This window comes from Lacerta agilis, chromosome 12 (assembly GCF_009819535.1).
Source record: "Lacerta agilis isolate rLacAgi1 chromosome 12, rLacAgi1.pri, whole genome shotgun sequence".
NCBI classification, from domain to species: Eukaryota; Metazoa; Chordata; class Lepidosauria; order Squamata; family Lacertidae; genus Lacerta; species Lacerta agilis.
The window spans coordinates 35,038,274-35,058,377 of NC_046323.1; the positions used below are offsets into that span (position 1 = coordinate 35,038,274).

The window sequence follows — 20,104 nt, forward strand, 5'->3', positions numbered from 1 at the left end:
TCCAGGGTGAATTGCTTTTTGGGGCATTTAAAAAAAAAAAAAACAGGGTTTGAAATATGGCAACCCGACCTATGAGGTAAGGTTGCAGTGTTTAGGACTTTTTAGTTCAGAGAAAAAGCCAAAAAGAGATGACATGATAGAAGATTGTAAAAGTATACATGGTGTGGAGAAAGTGGGAAAAGTTTTTCTCCCTCTCTCATAACAATGGAACTTGTGGGTCCCCAATGAAGCTGGATGTCAGAAGATTCAGAACAGGATAAAAGGATGTGTTTATTCATGTAACACTTAGTTAAGCAATGGAACTCACTCCCTTGGGAGACAATGATGGGGCACTTGGAAGGCTTTGAAAGAGGATTGGACAAATTCATTGACGTTAAGGCTATCAATGGCTATGCTCTGCCTCCATGATCAGAGGTAGTAATGCTTCCAAATACCAGCTGCTGCTGGAAACCACAGGAGAGTGCTTTTGTGTTCAAATCCTGCTTGCTGGTTTCCCATAGGGTGGCCACTGTGAGAAAAAGATGCTGGACTAGATGGGCCACTGGCCTAACCCAGCAGAAACTTATTATGATCTTGTTACAATGGATATTATTTTTGTTGTGCAATAACAGAACAGGGTGGTCCAGAACAGGGATTGGAAACCTCCAGGCTATAGATGCGGTCTACAACCAGATTTGATCAGGCCCCCTTGGTCTCTTCCAAACCTTAGCTGTTCAGCAGGAAGCAGCCAAGAGGGAAAGTGGATTTGGTTTTGTGCAAAATGTACAGTTGTGATTCCATCTTCAGTAAGAGCAGCTGCGATTATCAAGGCAGCAATGAAATGTCTCAGCAGACTTGCTTTTGCTTCAAATATGCAAAAGATAAGTCAATGCATTTTGCAGCTGCAGGCATGCAATTTTCCAGATGCAATTGCTTTTAACAGCCATAATGCAGGGCTTGCAACATAGCTGTGTGCATTGGCTTTAATTATATCATTCTGCAGGCATTACTGAGTACTTTTTGCATAGTCAGGATAACTAAAGTGAGTTGGAGCATTCCTATTTGTTTTTTCAGAAAATAAAAAGTAAAACTTGAACAACATTTTTTAAGAACATTTTTCTGTTTTCATGGGAAATAACTGTTTGTATGTGTGACTATGTGTGGGTCCAGCCCCACCCACTTTTAGAATACAGTTTTCCACTAGAGCAGGCATGGCCAAACTTGGCCCTTCAGCTGTTTTGGGACTACAGCTCCCATCACCCCTAACCGCTGGTCCTGTTAGCTAGGGATGATGGGAGTTGTAGTCCCAAAATATCTGGAGGTCCAAGTTTGGCCATGCCTGCACTAGAGTAATGCTGTCCTTGGACCAAAAAAGCACAAACACACCAACTCCAGAATACAGAATATTCTTAATTCTTAACACCAGCACATTGGGGCCAAAACTGGCTAGAAATGAAGCTGCAAGGAATAATCAATTAACTGGCTGGATTAATAGATTAAAAACCTATAAATGACTAAAAAGGTGTCACATCTGAATAACTGGGCACGCAAGAGAAATATTAATGTATTGATACAACTATTTCCTGGTGCAAAGTGCCACCTTAGCAAATGCATTCCCCCCCACCCTTTGTTTTCTTCCGAGATGATTCCCATTATGACACACATATATCACCATCTTAAAAAATATTGTTTTTAGCCATATTTAAATGTATACACAAATTTAACTGATCATTACATTTTATTTAAACAGGCAATAGTCCTTTTAAAAATTAAGAATCCATCTGTACTGTGAAAGAGCCAGATTTAAAAGAAACATTGACATTGGTTTCCAAATGAGCACAGTTGGCTTCAGTTGCTGTGGTTTTTATTTATAGTAGGAAAGCTGTAGCATTTGCATCCTGAAGGGCAAATTATCTAAAGATTAGCAGACAGAAGTTGAAGGGGAGAAAAACACCTTTATGCTTCCTTTTACTCTCCATCAAATAAAGAAACTAGGATCTGTCATTGCTGCATAAAGGGCACATCAGTGCACAGGTCAATCTTCACTTCTCCTTTTAAGCAGGGAGAAGTATGTGTATGCATGAGATTAGAATTTTGGCTAATCAACCTACCAATTAAATGCATTATAGCTTTCACTCCTAATAAGCATCTGATATGCATGGAAACTAAGATACAAACTACAGCACATTCTAGCTCTGAGCTTCCCCATAATCAGAGGACCACCCAACACAGATTTCCCCCATAGCTGGCAATGCACTTTTCCCCCTCCAGAGTTACATACTTTTAATTTGTGGACCTTTTAGCAATATCAAAATTATGTAAGTCTACCACATACTCCAGTATGAAAAGCTAAACACCTACCAAATTGAATTGCTCAGTGATTCCATGCATTATTATTTTTTACCTCATCATCACACCATGCAATTCATGAGTGTGGATGGTATGCAATTATAAGGCTCCAGGAACGCAGCCCTATTTTGTTTCATTTTTGCTTTCATGTATATTTTCAATCCAGTAGAATCTATTAGAATAGAAAATCGTGAATCCATTCATTTCTCAAAGCTGCATTGGGTTATTTAGCACTTTAGGAGATCAGTGTGAACATCACTTGAAGAAGGTAAAGTAAATCGCTTAAATAATGCTCTGCAGTTTCCAAATGGTGCTATGGACCTTGATTTAACATACTTGCTTGCCAATTCTCCCTGCAATCTGTTTTATCAATTTCAGAGCACAGCTTATGCTTGAGCAAGTAAACAGGTTGCACAAATGTGCCAACAATTCTAATTATATGATTTTTTTTTAAGTTAGAGCCAGAAACAGTGCACAGTACATCACCATCAGCAAATAGTGAGTTTAATTGTTGATATGGCTAGCTGTGGTCTAAGAAACTTTCCAGTGCAGTTTCCCTACAAGCAGCATATTGTTCTTCATATTTACAAATATGTAACTCAAAATGATAAAGAGAAAACCACACACACCAAAAAATAATAATAATGCAGCATTTCTGAAAATATCAAATACTAAAAAGAAATGCTGAGGCTAGAAATTCGGTGGTGGGGCAGAAAAACATCTGTTATCTGGGTTTGATGGGAGTTGTAGTCCAAAACATCTAGAAGATGCTAGGTTAAGGAAGGCTGGCTTATACACTTTTGGGAAATGAGTCCATAGTGTAAAGAAATATGGGTGCCAGCTTAAATAAAATATTTTTTAGGGGTGTGGGTAAGCCTCACCCCGCATAATTGATCACATGACATGGTGCGTACACACCATCTGAATGGCAATGCCCATCAGCTTGGGGGGGGGTGAACACCCCTTGGCCCCTAGGGATTGGCTCCTATGCAAAGGAATGTTTTAGGTGCTCCCAAAGGCTCGTGCAGAGTTTCTTTCTTTTATTTTATTTTATTTTTCATCCTTTCAACAGCAGGTCCCTCTGTCATAACATAAATTAAAAACAAAACAAAGAAAACATTCTCTCTTGAGTTTCTTAAAGTGATTTGCCATGTGGAAGGGGATTTGTCTTTCAAGAACCACAAAGCCATTTGATTTCATATAGCTCGTTGCATGATTCACTGGTTGTGGTGGAGTGGATTGTGGCCCATGAAAGCTTATGCCATATTAAAGCCAGAGTGGTATAGTGATTAAGAGTGATGGGCTAGGACCCTGGAGACCAGGGTTCAAACCCCTGCTCAGTCACAGTCTCTCAACCCAACCTACCTCACAGGGTTGTTGTGAGGAATAAATGGGGAGAAAGGGAACCATATACGCCAACTAGAGCTTCTTAGAGGAAATGTGGGATATAAATGTAATAAATAAATAAAGGTGTGTTGATCTTTACTAAGTTTTACCTTGCAATTTGTTATTTGCCTTCAAAGCAGCTGTATATTCTCCTCATTAACAGATAGCATTAGAAGAAACACATACATATACAGTATGTAATAATAGATTTCATTTAAAGGGGTGGCGTGGAATTATGCAACCATCACAATTTCCAAAACTGACCTATGCCCTTTGATATCTTTGAAATTAAATTATAAGGTATGCCTTCAGTCTGTGTCAGCATAGGAAAACTACCTAACAGCAATGCCATTTAGCCCAAATTCTTGGAGGTTGTTCAGTAGCAGGACTTTAACCTATTGCCCAGAGACAGATAATAGGCATGCTAAATGCAAACGGATGACATTTCCCCACCACCATCACAAGGGCAGTGTTGTCTTACCTTGGGCCAGCAGTGCAGGGTGATAACATCATATGTGGTTTTGCTACTTTCTCCAGTCAGCAGGTGGAAGCAATCTGGTAAGTTCTCCAGTGACTGCCCATCAACAGTACTACATAAGAGCAAACCAATGTTTTTAGGAAACAATCAAGGGTGTGTGTGCGTGCGTGCGTCCGTGCGCGAACGTTTAGGCTGCCTTCCAGAGTAGATATCCTCCTTTTATATTTAAGTGGTCTTTGTGTCGATTTTCTAAACTCATTTCTTACTTCAGATGATTATTAAATTTTTATTTATTCTTCACAAACTGAGGAAAAGTGGAGACTGAAATATACTTTTATTATGAAAGCATATATACTTTCATTATGAAAGTATCTAACATACCTCCAAAAAAATACCAATTACAGAGGGCGGGGGTGTAGAATGGTCCTGATCATGCAATGTGAATGTACCAAGCAGAGACAGATTTGAGGCCCCCAAGTCTGTGTGTTCTCTCTCCTCAGCAGAATAGATGTGAATATTTTAGATCTGAAATATTGAAAAAAATAATTTATGAGCATCTTAAATCACACCACACAAATTGAAAAATGCACAGGCAATTTAAAATGGCCATCCAACCATGGAAAGGTGAACCAAAATGTCTAAAACTTGTCATTAAAGAGAAGCAGTTAATTTATTTAATTCTCCCAGAGCAATCCATATAAGACACTGAGTTTGTGACTGCCATGACAACAGAATCCTATCAAGCCTTTGATTCTGCTTCTGTGAGAGCTTCTCTTCAAAGCATTCCCATTCCCACTGACTTCTGGAGGCATTGCTTGCTTGAAAAATTGCATCTTTCAATAGGAGGTTGGCAGGCTCTTTACAGCATACAAATGGACATCCTCTTATGGTAAATTTCCATCTTGATATGTCATATGCTAGCCTGCTTACCATTTATATTTTATTTGTATTTTTCTGAACAGCAGGAGACATGAAACTTGATCACTTAACCATAGTTAGCATTAACATCAGTGAAAATATAACACTGATAGCTCTGAAGAGAGAAAGGAAAGGGATTTAATGGGGGTGGGGAGAAGGAAGGAGATTACAAACCAACCACACACTTCCCATGTCCCACAGCACTATCTTATACATTTCTACTCAGATGCAGTTCCATTGCATTCATTGGAGCTTACTCCCAGGTAAGTGTGCTGCTAAACTATGCATTAATTAATTAATTAATTAATTAATTAATTTATGCACCACTCATCTGACTGGTTTTCCTCACCCACTCTGGGCAGCTTCCAGCAAAATATAAAAACACATCAGATATTTAAAACTACCCTATACAAATGTCTTCAAATGTCTTCTAAAAGTTGTGTAGTTATTTATCTCCTTGACATCTGGTGGAAGGGTGTTCCACAGGGTAAGTGCCACTACTGCGAAGGCCCTCTACCTTGGTTCCTATAATTTCATTTTTTTGCAGTGAGGGAACTGCCAGAAGGCCCTTGGAGCTGGACCTCAGTGTCTGGGCTGAACGATGGGGGTGGAGACGCTCCTTCAGGTATACAGTGTGAAGGCCATTTAGGGCTTTAAAGGTAAACATTTTTAATTGTGCTTGTAGCCAATGTAGGTCTTTCGGGACAGGTGTTATATGGTCCCATTAGCCGCTCCCAGTCACCAGTCTAGCTGCTGCATTCTGGATTAGTTGTAGTTTCCAAGTCACCTTCAAAGGTAGTAGCCCCACATATAGCACATTGCAGTAATCCAAGCGGGAGATAATCAGAGCATGCACCAGCTGGCTTACCAAACACCTGCCCTGGGCACAGAATTAACCTGCAGGTGTGCATTTGTTCTGGGTCCAATGTTATAGTTTGAACTTACAGAATGAGTTCCTCTCTCACCCTTATTTATTTCTGATCCAAGACCCCCACTATCACTCATGATCCAAGACCCCCACTATCACTCAAGAATCTTTAACATAAAGTGAAGCAAGTATGATATTACTGAAACATTTAAGTAGTAAGTCAATCCTAGCAACAAACAGGAAATGTTGTTCCTGTATGAAAATTTAAATTTTATTATTTTTATCGCAGAATGTAGCCCCATTCACTTAGCTTGTTTACTGATTCCAGATTCTCCTTCTCAAAAAGTATTCTGGAAAGGTTATTTAAAAATAGGTACTTACAATACCAGTATGCCTTTTGCAGAACCAGTCTTTCAGAAAGCTGTATGCAGTATATGGGTAAGAATTAGTTATTTAAAATAATAATAATAATAACCCTTACCTTCTGTGGTGGACGACCCTTGCTCCGAAAAGCATGGTCAAAATTAAAGGGTTCGGGAACTCAGACCAGACCAAATTTCATAAAATCATACACAGACTTTACTAAAACGAGACTCTTCAAGAGAGAAAAACTCTAAATATTTACACAGATTAAAATAGCTCAGAAGGTTAAAAAAAAACACACCACTAACTTATTCAGCTAATTAACATAAATGCTGTCAAAAGCCCCAATAGATGCTGACCTTGGCTGGTTAGCTGCCAAGAGCTCTCACCAATCCAGGTTTTATGGGAACTTAGACCATGGGCATTCACCTCTTCCACCCAATTACCTTGTCACGCCAGTCTTGAAGCCTTAACGGGAGACAGCTGTATGTAAGCTCATTATTTCTGAGGTTCTAACACATTCCCATAAACCAGTCTTAAAGGGGCGATATCACCACACCTTCATAACTTCACAACAACACACCCCAAAAGCAAGATACAAATTGTAGAATGCAAAATCATGTGAACTACATGGCCAGAAGTCTTGTTTTATAGTCCTGAGCAGTATAAAAAACTATTTGCTGTCCAAAGAGATGTGTTTTAATTTGTCCCAATAAACAAATGGTATGCATGCTTGTTCGGGAAACAATTATTTAAAATAAACCCTTTTTCTTGGCGATTTCAATCATGTTTTAGTCAATACAACTTGGCTGTGTGGTATATCTAAAGGCAGTTAAAATAAGAATTAGATGAAATAATATATTGAAGTCAATTGCAAATGTACTATAAGGCACACCATTGGCAGTTTCAAAGTTTTGAGTTTTGCATACTAGATGCAAGTAAAACAAACATTGCTACAGAGCGCTTTGTAACAATAGCAGATAGCATGACTGGGTGGAGGCACTTACGGAAGGACAAGGTGGAAGGGAAGGAGGTGTGGTGTAAACGCACTGGCAGGGGTGCCAGATTAGCTCAGGCTTGTGCATTTCCACCATGTCCCTGCTGCCTCACCTCTTCCATTTCTGGTAAGCAGCAGTGACTCACCTACCAGGAGGTCAAGGAAGCACTTGTGTCCACTTCTGCTCTCCAGGACATCAGAAAAAAATTCCAGTGCACTCTGGAAAATTTTCAGTGCAGATTATCCTAATCTGGACAGGATTTTTTTTTTTAAGAAAACTCACATCACTGATTGAGCATGAACCACATTACATATTAAAGCCAAGAGTTACAGACATGGCAAAGAGAAGCAAAACCATTATTAGTAAGTAAAGTAATTCTGCAAGCTGAAGTTACCTGGAAATTTTGGTTTACTGTTTTTATCCTGCACGTTACATGAAAGCAGAAAGATGCTTATTTGCAAGAAATTGTTTCTCTAAAGGAATGAATATTTTGTAAACAGTAAATCCGCCTTTAATTGGTATGGAGAGGGGAAACACACACCACCATTGTGCTGCACAAGCAACACAAAGCTTCGAACTCAAGCACAACAAACACAAAAGCATAAAACAATTCCAGTCCCCACATACATACAAACTCACACCTGGAAACATTCTATCGGATCCAAACATGCCATTTCATTTGTGCATCATGTTTCTGATCTACTATCAATGGGCCCACATACGTTACTAATTTGCTCCTGAGTCCTTTTCAGTCTTTGCAGTTCTGGTGTGTCAGTTACAATGCTGAAACCTCTTCCTTTGCTTTCCTCAAAGTCACGTTTGTATTTGACCTAGCAAACAGAAAACAGAGAAACATTATTTTCACTAAATACTATGCCACCAAATGAAGCTTTGGGTGAACAAAATGCTGCCAGCACCTTAGCACATCTACTTTCATTTAATCAACAGAACAGTTTTACTGCAGGCATTCTTAGCTCGCAGAGCTGGTTGATCATGAAGAAGGGCAAAATAAACTATGACCACATCATGCCATCTGCATACCACAAAATTCATCTAAATGTCTCTAGCTGGTCATGGCGATATTTTGGGTCTAGAAAGGGCACCTGAAGCCATTCATGTTTTACTAGATACTATGGTAAAGCACAGTATTTACTTCTTCCAGTCCTCCCAACTATGCTAGATTTCAACCAATATTGGTCTGAGTCAACAGCATGCATCTCGATATACACTGTCCAATGCAAGGATCTAACTGGAATCAATGGAATTTACTTTCTTATACATTAGTGATAATTGTTTCAGAGGATTAACAGCACGGGATACATGCCACTGTATGCAACTGCTTCAGGAGAAACCAGGTTTCGTGTTCAGTTTAGCCACATGCCAGATGGAACTCTTAGACAGTGAAAGAAATGGTTGAAATATTTCGGAACATAAAAGAAAGCAAAAGTAAATACTATGGCCTTGTTGGCCATGGGAGTAGCCAAGGGGGGGCAGGGGGGCAACTGCCCCCCAAATCAATAAAAACCAATAAAAATACATAGCAAACTGAGGTTCTGCCCCCCCCAAAAAAAACAAATACTGGCTACGCCTATGTTGTTGGCATGACTCAGTAAGCCAAACTATGGGTTGCCTGGACTGTATGATCATGTTGGCTCCCAGAGAGGTTCTTGTACCTGCTGTGCCCCTCTCCAGTCCTTTTAGCTCAATATAGTGTGGTACAGCCGCGGATAAACCAAGGTTTGGCTTAACATACTGTCTTAACCTAGGCTCATGTTTTCTCCCTCCTTCTTAACTATGAGATAAAAGAACCAAGTAGGAGCAGAGCAGCTGCAATCTCCTCCCAGGAACCCATGCCTTCATGCTAAACCATGGTTTGGAGTAGCATTTTAAGCAAATTTTAAGCAAATGTGTTTTGTATAACCCAATACTTGCATATCCGATAAAACTCCTCTAAATGAGTTCTGTAAGCTGAAAACCTCACACCAACAGAAAACAATATTGTAAAAAATGGCACCTTCCTACTATAAAGTCCGTTTATGTTAAAGACAGAAGGCTTAAGCATTTTTGAATAATCAAAAGCAATACATCTGCCCATAACTTGTGGCTCCTTGGTTCGCTTTTCTTGATATTTATTACGTATAAATGTAATAAAAATACAGGCCATTTCATTGCAGGAAAGTTTACAGTAAACAGAAAAATACATAACAGAATAACAAACAAAACAACAAACACACACACCCCAGTTTAAAAACACACAGATTGTTCAATTAGCCAAAGGGCTAGAAGAGGAATGTTTTCACCTGGCTCTAAACATGTTTCCAGCTCTTGCTTTGCACTTGTGGTACATTGTTTGCATCAGCCTCACATATTCTGTGGGGGGGCACCTTTTTCTTGAATTTAAATTCTACCCTTGTATGCAAAATATTATTAACAAAATATATGCACTACAGTCACTAAGTAAACTGATTATTTAATTTTTAAAAAAACAAACACACACAACCTACATCTGCCGCTATAATCACAGAGGATAAGATGATGCATCGCCACCAAATGGTCAAGAAGTGGGAGGTTCTGTATCATGTAGTTAACTGGGCAAATCTCCCTGTAAATGTTTCTGTGGCCATCTGCAAGGGTTTTGTTGGATAAGAATGAGGAAGCTGTGAACATTCAATAATTAAGTGCTTGTCAGTTAAAGGATAGGGTAGGTTCAAATTCTTTAAAATATAGAAGCAACAGTAATTAATCGTTGTACAGCGTTGCCTCATTTTTCTATGATTTCTGAAAAGGTTAAACAAAAATAAAGAAGTATGATGACAAAGGTTGATGCAGCTGAAATCTATCTGGAGCGGTGTATAAAAAAACCTGATATCTGAAAAGAATCTTCAAGACAGAAAATAACACTTCTTTTTACCTTGCCCATTTCCAAAATACAGTACCGAAAGGTAAGCATATAAGATGTTTATATAACTCAGTGCTTTGAACCCACACAGTCATTTAGTGTTACACGTACAAGCCTTGAACTTATGTACATCCCCTTCTCCTGCTACTGCACATCTACAAGGAAGAGACTGGAAGCTTCCATTTATGTTGTCAGTTAACCATAGTTTATTGTGATGTATCTGGAACGGTGGTTAATATTAACTATGGCTTAAGGCAGGCTGGGGAACCTCCAGCCTGTGGGCCAATATTAGCCTGCCAGAGCGTCCAATTTGGCTTGCCAGGCTGTTTTCTTCAAACCACAACCATTGGCCCATCAGATTGACAGGGCTACCCTAAGCATGTTTATTTACTCATTAGAGAGTAAGTTTAGGATTGCAGCCAAAGGCAGCCCACAATGCCAAGGTGGAGCGAACTGAGCATTTTTAGTTTGAGCAAAAAAAGAAATAAAGATGAAGGTATCATTTTTGCTATAGTTTAGTTGCAACCTTGTATTGCATTATATTGTTTTGTTATTGGAAACAAAAAAGGCAATCCCTGCTCATACAGCTGAATATAAAATGAAGGGGAAAGATGGACAAAGCATTTTATTCAAAGACAAGAAGTGTTTCAATGAAATATATTACTAGAGACACGTAATGTATGCATGCATGTATCTTCATTTCATCATTGCCTAGGAGCGCATGTGCATGCATACACACACACACACACTAGTTTATTAAAGGAAAGGGAAATGGTGTGCATTAAGGATTCAGGAATTAAGAAAACAAACTTCCATAAGCTATACCTGGAAGGAAAGAAACAGAATGACAATAAAAGACACAGGCAAATTGGGATTTTCATACTTTCTCCTGCATTCCAGTGTTATTTTGGATAGCCTATTTACAAACAGTTTGCCTTTTATCTGGTCTCCCTCTCTCGCCACAAACGTCCATGGATAGGAGATAACATATTTGGCACTAGTGACAGACCAGGTGGCATCACTTTCTGTCAACCATCTGCTCTCAGTTTGCTCTTGGTCAAGAATACCAGTACCAAATGACATTGAAACTGCTATGAATCCGTTTTTAAAAAAATTAAAATGGAAAATGGAAATACAGCCATTAAAAATGAAAGAAAGTGGAAATATGGGACCAGTGACAAGACAGAAGATGGCCCTTTGTTATTGTTGTGAGATTGAAGCAGAAAACACTCTCTAGTTTGGTATTTAACAACTTTGTGTTATAGACATGAAGTACTGTGATTTCTGAATAGTGCTTATGCAACAGAGAAAGCAAGAAAGAGCAAAGTTTACATCAAATGTTCTTTCTAAGCAATGATTCTTATTGTCACACGTGAAACACTCAAGCATGGTGTCTGATTCAGATAACTGAATCAAACGTGAGGTCAGTATATATGTCTTCATCTAAAATAGCCTGAGCAAGCTAATGGCAATGTTTAATATTGTCCACATGCAAACCTTCAGTTCAAATTGCCTAGAAGTGAAAGACGGAGAGAGTGGACATTTTTTAAGGGAGTCCTGAATAAAGCTAAGCTGCTCTGTGTCTTATCAGTGCCTGGAATGGGAAGCCCATGAATGTCACCATGAGTTCCATGGTTGAAGACAGGCAGGGTAAAAAATGTCCTAAATAAATACTCTTTGCACTTTCTACAAGCCACGGCCACATGCTTCTCCCTCACCACTTCCCTCTTCCCACTGCATGCAGCTTCAGGTCAAATATCCTGGCTTGAATTAAGCCAGATTTCCCTGTTATGTTTGAACTAGGAAAACCTGGATTAATGTCAGAATATTCTACAGAATTGGATAAATTAGGATAGGCTATTTCACATTAGCTTGAAATACACTTCCATTGCATTGGGTGGAAAAGCACAGCCTTCTATTCCACAACACATGGCTTTAATCTGAAGCATAATAAAGGGCTGAGATTAATGATATGCATGAATGGAATACAGGAAGCATAAATCACACTTCTTGTGTTTCCACATTTGCATCGGAAAGGAAGGAACCCCAATCCTATTTCTATGTGAATTACCCAGCAAAGGGCCTGGTTTTGAAGTGTTACGGGGTTTCCCTGAAAATATAGGGAAGAATCATTTTGTTTCTGAGATAGTTTTAAAATTTGCCCTCTAGTAGACAGTTGCATACTTTCCCCGTAACAAGCTTAGTTAGTTTTATTTTTCATGTTTTAAATGTTCAGATAAACCAAATTTTGCACCTTGTAGGTGGATTTTTTTAAAAATGAGTTACTTCAGCCTCTCAGAATATACAGGAAGTTCGTGTATTCAGGCAGTGCTGATCAGGATACTAAGAACTCTACTAGAGCTAAACATCTGCAATAAATGTTCATCATTTCAAAACGAACTAAACACAACAGAACAAAAAAATCAATAGCTTTTCAAATCAAGCATTTCACAATCAGTTCCAATTAACCTTCATACTGCAGCGTAGAATTTATTTACCTGACATGCTCCTTTGTTGCTCTGAGCCATGCTTCAGGCCCATAAAGCACTACAAAATTAGGAAGTCTCACCAGAAATCAATGTTTGTCATTTAATATTAATGACGTTCATATGTCCTGACAAAATTTTTAAAAAAAATTAAAAAAAAATCAGCTGGGACATTCATATAGAACAGTGATGGCGAACCTATGGCACGCGTGCCAGATCTGGCACGCAGAGCCCTCACTGCTGGCACGCGCACCATCGGCCCATCCGTGCTGTTGTTATTGTTTTTTCCCCAGGCTTGCGTCTGCGGTTGAAACCTTGAACTTTTTGTGTGTGTGTGTGTTCGGCGATTGATCACCCCCTCCCCCGCGCCGCTGGCAGTCAATTGGCCGCCAAGCGGCCCAATCCCAGGGGCTCCCGCTGGGCCCCCACAGCAGCAGCAGCAGCGGCGGCAGGGCCCAGCGCATCGCGCCCCGCCGCCATCCCTTCGGCCGTCACGCAGCCCAATCCTGGGGCTCCCGCAGCCTGCCATGGTAAAGAAAAGGCCGCGGCGCAGCCAATGCAGAGCCTCCCGCTGCCGTCCCAGGCCCAGCGGGAGGCCCGACGACGAGCGGTGGCGGCGGCAGGGCCCAGCGCCCTCAAACGCCGCCGCCGAAACACACGAGAAAGGCCGCGGCGCGGCCGATGCTGGGCTCCTTCCCCCGCACTCCCGGGCCTAGGGGAGGTCCGCGGCAAAAGAAAAGGCCGTCGCACGGCCGATGCAGAGCCTCCCGCTGCCCTCCCGGGCCCAGCGGGAGACCCGACGACACCTGGAAAAAGGCCGCGGTGCGGCCGATGCTGGGCTCCCTCCCCTGCCCTCCCGGGCCTAGGGGAGGCCCGCAGCAAAAAGAAAAGGCTGCAGTGCGGCCGATGCAGAGCCTCCCGCTACCCGACGGGCCCAGCGGGAGGCCCCCAGCGGGAAGCCCCACAATGAGCAGGGTGGTGGCAGGGCCCTGCGCCCTCACACACCGCTGCCGACCGTGGGAGCTCACGACGCCCTCCCGCCTAACGAAACCACCACTTACTTGGATTCCTGGAGACCTCCTGGATCCTGGATGCTAACCCTAATTCTAGCGAAGGTATTATTTGTCATTTATTTCTGTTCTCCCCCCCAAAAAAAGCTCAGCAGCTTCGGGGCGCCCCCCCAAAGCAAAGCAACTTTTGTGCGACCACCCCCAAAAAAGCTCCAAAACTTTGGTCGGCAGTTCCCAAAAAAAGCTCAACAAGTTTGGGCACTTTGTGATAAATAAGTGGGTTTTGGTTTACAGTTTGGGCACTCGGTCTCTAAAAGGTTCGCCACCACTGATATAGAATGTGTTCACGCTCATTTTCAAGTTATAAAAACATGAACTTCCTTAGTAACTGTACATATTTTTAAAGCCTAGAGGAAGTCAGAACCTAAATGAGAAACAACAAAGCAAAAGTTTGACAGACACACAACCTTCAGAGAAGGTGGAGGGGCAAAAATTGTTTAATAGAGAGGAGGGCCATGGCTCAGTGGTAGAGCATTTGCTTTGCATGGAGGGGCCCCCATGTTCAATCCATGGCATCTCCAGGTAGGAATGGGAGAGACCCCTATCTGAAATCCTGGGTAGCTGCTGCCATTCAGAGTAGACAATACTGAGCTAGATGGAACAATAGTCAGACTCAATATAAGGAAGCTTCCTGTGTTATGAGAACACCGCTTATTGAACCAAGATAAGACAAACTTTCCTCCATCAAGCAGGAAAGAAGAATTTAATTAGAAAGCTAACTACTGAACCTGAAAAATGTTAGGACTGCACACTTACGTGGGAATAAGCCTCACTGAACTCAGTTTGGACACACTGAGTAGAGTTCTTGATTGCATAGGGCTACACACGCATAAGAGCCCCCTTTTGTAAATTCATCTGAACGTGTGAATGATGGGTGTGTGGTCAAAGGAATGTTGTGCATCTATATCAGGGGCTGGCTAGTACAGTCTCACTCCCCCTTATACACATTGTGAATTGTTGTGAAAGGGCAGTCATCCTTCCTACAATTTTCTAGGACAATGTTCGATTCAGTTGTGCCATTTTGTTCCTGCCCCTTAAGATATTTGGAGCACTTCATACCTTTACTGTTTTTTTGTTGTCAGTAACACCACCTTGGTTCATACCTCACCCTTTTCAAATATAGTTACAATTGCACATAACACCTGAATATTTTGATTAACATTGACAACACCACTAGTGCAGATTAAATGCTGGTATTTTTTTTTAATTAACTGTAGATTTGGAAGAGGGCTCAGAGGGTCGTCTAGTCCAATCATGACAGATGAATATCCACCATCTGCTTAAAAACCTCCAGTGAAGCGGTTTTGCTGCAGGTGTAGTTCTCTATGTTCTCAGGCAGGAAAGACGACACGGCACAGGAATTGCAGGCCACTGCTGCAGCTCCCTCATCATCCATGTCTCTTGGTCCTACGTACACTGAGACTGCCCTCTGGGTTCCCCCCTCAAACTCCTCCACTAAACAACCACAAATTCATCATCTGTAATTGACCAAACTTATTAATGCTTATTTTTTCCCCACTCTCCCTACTCTGAGTAAAACTTAGCTGAATACCATCCTGTACCTCATTAAGATAATATTATCTGCAAGGCTAAAAAAGGAACACAACAAAAGATGATTTAGATAGATTACCACACATAAACTTATTTCACTGCCTTTAGTGAACATGTGAAAGTTCGTGAACATCTGTGTGCCATCTTTTTCCCCTGCTCTGCTCGAATTCCTTGTAAAACAAAACAAAACCTTTCACTAGGATGCAACTAGTGTTCATGACTAGTTTCATCCTAGTCAAAGGAATAAGCAACTTAGGCTGTACTTTGAGATTTACAGGACTTGATCAAAGAGTAATGCAGATGTGAAATTTAGATTGTGTTAGGCAATGAAGCACTTTCTGCATAGTGCATAAAATGCAGTCAATTATTTATGAGCCTAGTACGCCAAATCATTAAAAATTAAACTGTAACTGATGCTATAGGTGAAATAATTGAATAAACAAGCAAATACTTCATTTGCTATTATTTATGAAGTCAGGAGAATATGAATTCTTAGATGCAAACATGTGACGCAATTTAGTCCACTGCAGGCACAGCACTGACATGCAGATTCCTGGAGGCTCAGCATAGTTCTGCTCCCCCATCTCACTGGTGCATTCTTTTATATATGCATACAAATATGCAGGCAAGCAGCAGTTGGGAGTCATTAAGGCAAACTTTGCCCAGCTGTTGGTCTCCACAGTTACCATGGCTGTGCTGGCTGCAACTGACGGGAGTTGTATTTCCAAAAAACTGGAGGGCCCCAGGTTGGGGAAGGCTGAATTAGAGCGAACAGAAGGCCTTCCCCTCGATCACAGATACGATCACAGATTTAGGCAGACCATGATTCTCCTGATCAGGGCACCACTTTTCATTAGGCCAAAAGCTGTTAGATCTTTTTAGTAGGACTTCAAGAAAGCCAAATATTAATGTATCGCCATACTCCAAATTCTCCAGGGAGCTACCACTGAGAAGGCTCTGTCATGCATAACCGTCAGCAAGGCAACTCCCAGTGCAACCAGGTGACCCACAACCAGGCAACCTCCTGCTGATCATCAGACCCAAGGTGGTTGATATTGGTGCTTCTCCCTCCTCCTTCCCTTGACGCCCCACCAAGAGTGCAATCAGTGGGTCAGCAGCAGGAAAGGATCCTCCACCCGAGAAATGACTGCTTCAACCAAGGAAGGTCCTAGCATCCCTCCTCAGGTGGAAAGGCCACTCTTCCCAGGAATTGGAGCACCTGGCACTGGGGAAAGTCAAATGGCACCTTAAATACTCATAGATGGCTATGAGCAGGACCCTCCTCAGCTTGGACCTACCCCAAGTAGTCAAAGGTGTTTCCATTATCAAAACAACAACAAAAAGGGTATTACAAATAATTGAATAGAGCTCTACCCCCCGCCCCAACCAGTAAATTCAAATTCTTATTACTCACACGAATATGTCTGTCTATCTTGGAACATCAAGATAGGATGCATGAGAGGAAAAACAGCAATGTGTGTTGTTTGAATTAACCCTTGGTGCTCACACCATTGCACCTTTATTTTAGAATAATGGATCCCAATTGCTAAGAATAATGTTCATCGCATAGGCAAAAGAATTCACAGCTTACCTGACTTTGCAATTCACTTTGTTGTTTCAATCGAAGGTTTTCAGGTGTGTCTGCCACTGTAGTAAAGGACTGCTTTGGGTAGTGTCTAGAAGCAGAAAAATAGTAATGGAATTACTTTGGAGATAAGTATGTTTGGCACTGGATTTATGCACAAACAAAGTAAGCTACAGCTTAAGGCCGCAGATTATGACAGTCCTCTTTTTTTAGATAAAAACCCCCCACTAAATTTGAAGTTTTACGTAACTGGTTAAAAAATAAATAGGTTTATTGCAAGATATATGTTTTAGTTAGGTTTTTAGTTGCATCCTCACCTATGTATATATGCAAATATAAAACTACTTTCTCACTGTCCTTTCTGTTTGAATCATACACATTTTGGAGGTAATACTATGGGGAATCTTAAAACTGACATGGCTTAGTAGGGCCTCAGAATGTATGTTATGAGCATTGTGTTATCAGCTGTGCTTCAATCTCAAGGGGACTTGCAAACTGAAGTTTCCTTTCCTCGAATTGCAACTTGCCTCCAGTGGTCTCTATACAGAGGACTGTAGGGACACTGGCTCCTGTGTAGCAGCCTATGATATAGAGCAAATTGTGTATCTGTGCATGAACAAGGGACTCCAGAGTTCTTAGTTCTTGCAAAGAACACTGCTGCACAGGAGAAAGGAACAGCTAGGTTTGGCCCATATCTTCAAAAATAAAATATTTATGACTCTTTAGATCTTAGTGTGGTTATTCTTCATTTTCAAACTTGTACAGAACATGAAATGCCTTCATTTAAAAACATACCCCTTCTTTAGAATACTGATGCAGCATCAATACAATATACACACTTCTTCACTGTGGAATCTATGGATTGTTGCCAGAGGTCCAGGGCTTGAACAAGAAATCTCCAACGTAACAGTTGCTCAGCCCTTGGGGTTCTCTGGGGAAGCGAGTGGAAAAGGGACAGACCTTCCAGTCAAACAAACTGATTCAGATTCTATAACAGCTTAGACATCTTGAGATTATCGGAGAGCTATGCTATCGGGTGGGGAGGGTGGGGCGGGGAGATTTAAAGGCAGCTTTTTCTCACTGCAAGATGACTATGGCAACCCATTGAGTGCTGATTGGCATGCAGCAATCCAGGCAAGGACTACCGGTTGCTTCAAGTAAAAACGCTGCAGGTTAATCAGTAGGAAGTAGTCTGTTCAGGTTTTTCTATCCAGGCAACCTTTGTGAGTCTCCCACTAAAATGCCCACCTCTCTTCAGTTGCTACCAACTCCTGTTTCTAGTTTCTTGCTTTCACCAAGGTCTGGCCATTCTATCTGCCTTGGTGCCTCTTGGGTGCCATCCTCCCCTTTACAGTATTTACCCATTTCTTGTGAATCTGCCTTTGACAGGTGATGACCCTTATTTCCTGCTGCTGGAGTAATCTCATGAGCTACAGCCTATATTTTGGATCTTGGTTCTGCTGGTAGGTGTGCCTTTTAGCTTGAAAACGAAACACTGATTAACTGACCTGAGCCTTGGCTTGCTTATTAGTTTTGTTTCCAGGACTGAGAAAGCAAAATGCTCAAACCATAATTTTGTAAATATACAACAACCATTACAAAACCACCAGTTAAGCCTCCAGTAAACTCGTTCAAGGGAAAATGAACCTGAATACATGCTGCCCCCCTGGGTTCTTGCTACTCAAGAGAATTTGAACATGGGTGACTTGTTTTCAAAAGCATGCAAGCACATGTTATAGCAGGCATCATTTTAGAAGAATATCTCTCTCCCTCTCTCTCTCTCTCTCTCACACACACACACACACACACACACACACTTCCTCCAGGTTCTTGCATTACAATTAACCATTATTTTAAAAAAATTCTACCTACTTAATTTGGGACTTCTGAATCAGTTAAAACAAGGGTAGGCAACCTAAGGCCCATGGGCCACAAGCGGCCCATGGGGGTCGTTTAACCGCCCCCCGAGCCGGCCCCAAACTGATCCGTCTGCTCAGCGAGTCCCCGCATGCTGCACTAAACTGGCACAGCACAGTGTGCGTCATCACTTCCGCAGCACAGATGCAGACACCAGAAATCGCGAGAGCACGTGCGATCCGGCCCATAGATGGATCTCCGCTGGACTGAACTGGCCCAGGCAAAGTAAACCTTGCCAACCCCTGAGTTAAAATGTTAATTCAGCCTTTCCCAACCTGGTATTCTCCAGAAGTTTAGGACTACAACTCCCATTAGCCTCAGCCAGCACAGATGTAATGACTAGGGCTGATGGGAGTTGAAGTCTAAACAACTTGGGAAAGGCTGGGCTAACTGATGAATCAGGTAACAGTTGCAGCCATAATATGCACCCATGGGATTTTACTTCAGGAGCTAATGTACTAGTGAATCTTAAAAGTATCTCTAAGGATATGAATGAGCAGGGGATGGGATGGGGGTAGGGGGGTGTTGTTCATGAAAGGATGAGTGGAAATGCTAGAAAATAGACACAACCATGTAAATCGGGGGCAGGGCAGAGAGAGACAGAAGCAAATATGTACAAAGTTAAAGGAAATCTGTACTGTTCCCATAAGCTTTTAAACCCAGGGTTTACTTGCTCACATAGCTAGTGCCATCTGAATGAGGATAAAAACCTACTAGGGTTTGGCTTGTACTACCTAGAATGATTGCTATATTAAGGTTACCAGATTTTTTTCAATGAATCCAGGGACACTTTTCAACTTCAATGGATTTTGTATGGGGACTGATTTGTAAATCTGGGGACTGTCCCCGGGAAATGGGGACATCTGGTAACCTTATGCTACATGGTATGAATGATGTGGTTTGGGGCAAGTAACCTTTCATTCCTGGTGAGTAAACAGGTCACAAAGCTTCACTAGCTTGATCACCTCCTCATTTTGCATGCAGACTGAGCCACCCCTATTGAGCAGTATACAAAGGGTTCCTGGCATTACACAGGCCCTCCACCTCCCCCAAAGGGGAGTAGTGTCAGCATATTGGCTTACATAAGTGGAAAATGTACTCAGCAAAAGATGTGCTACAAAGAACAGCAACCTACTCAGCATCTCTTCCTCAGTTTGAAACATTATACGCCTGTCACACATTAAATGTTAAATACTGAGTCATGTTCTGGTTGTACAGCATCACACATTCACAAACGTGTGAACTGACAGTTTTTAT

At 41.4% G+C, this 20,104-nt stretch overlaps 1 protein-coding gene across 2 annotated transcripts in view; it reads right to left on the reverse strand.

The window, feature by feature from the left end:
- NEBL (nebulette) overlaps positions 1 to 20,104 on the reverse strand; it is a 142,454-nt gene that overhangs the window by 73,728 nt on the left and 48,622 nt on the right. For both annotated transcript variants that reach the window (XM_033165665.1, XM_033165664.1), the window contains exons 3-4: positions 16,937 to 17,021; positions 8,062 to 8,169 (exon numbers count right to left, since the gene is read on the reverse strand). In XM_033165665.1, the coding sequence (XP_033021556.1) occupies positions 8,062 to 8,169; positions 16,937 to 17,021 (193 nt within the window). The remainder of the gene's footprint in view (positions 1 to 8,061; positions 8,170 to 16,936; positions 17,022 to 20,104) is intronic.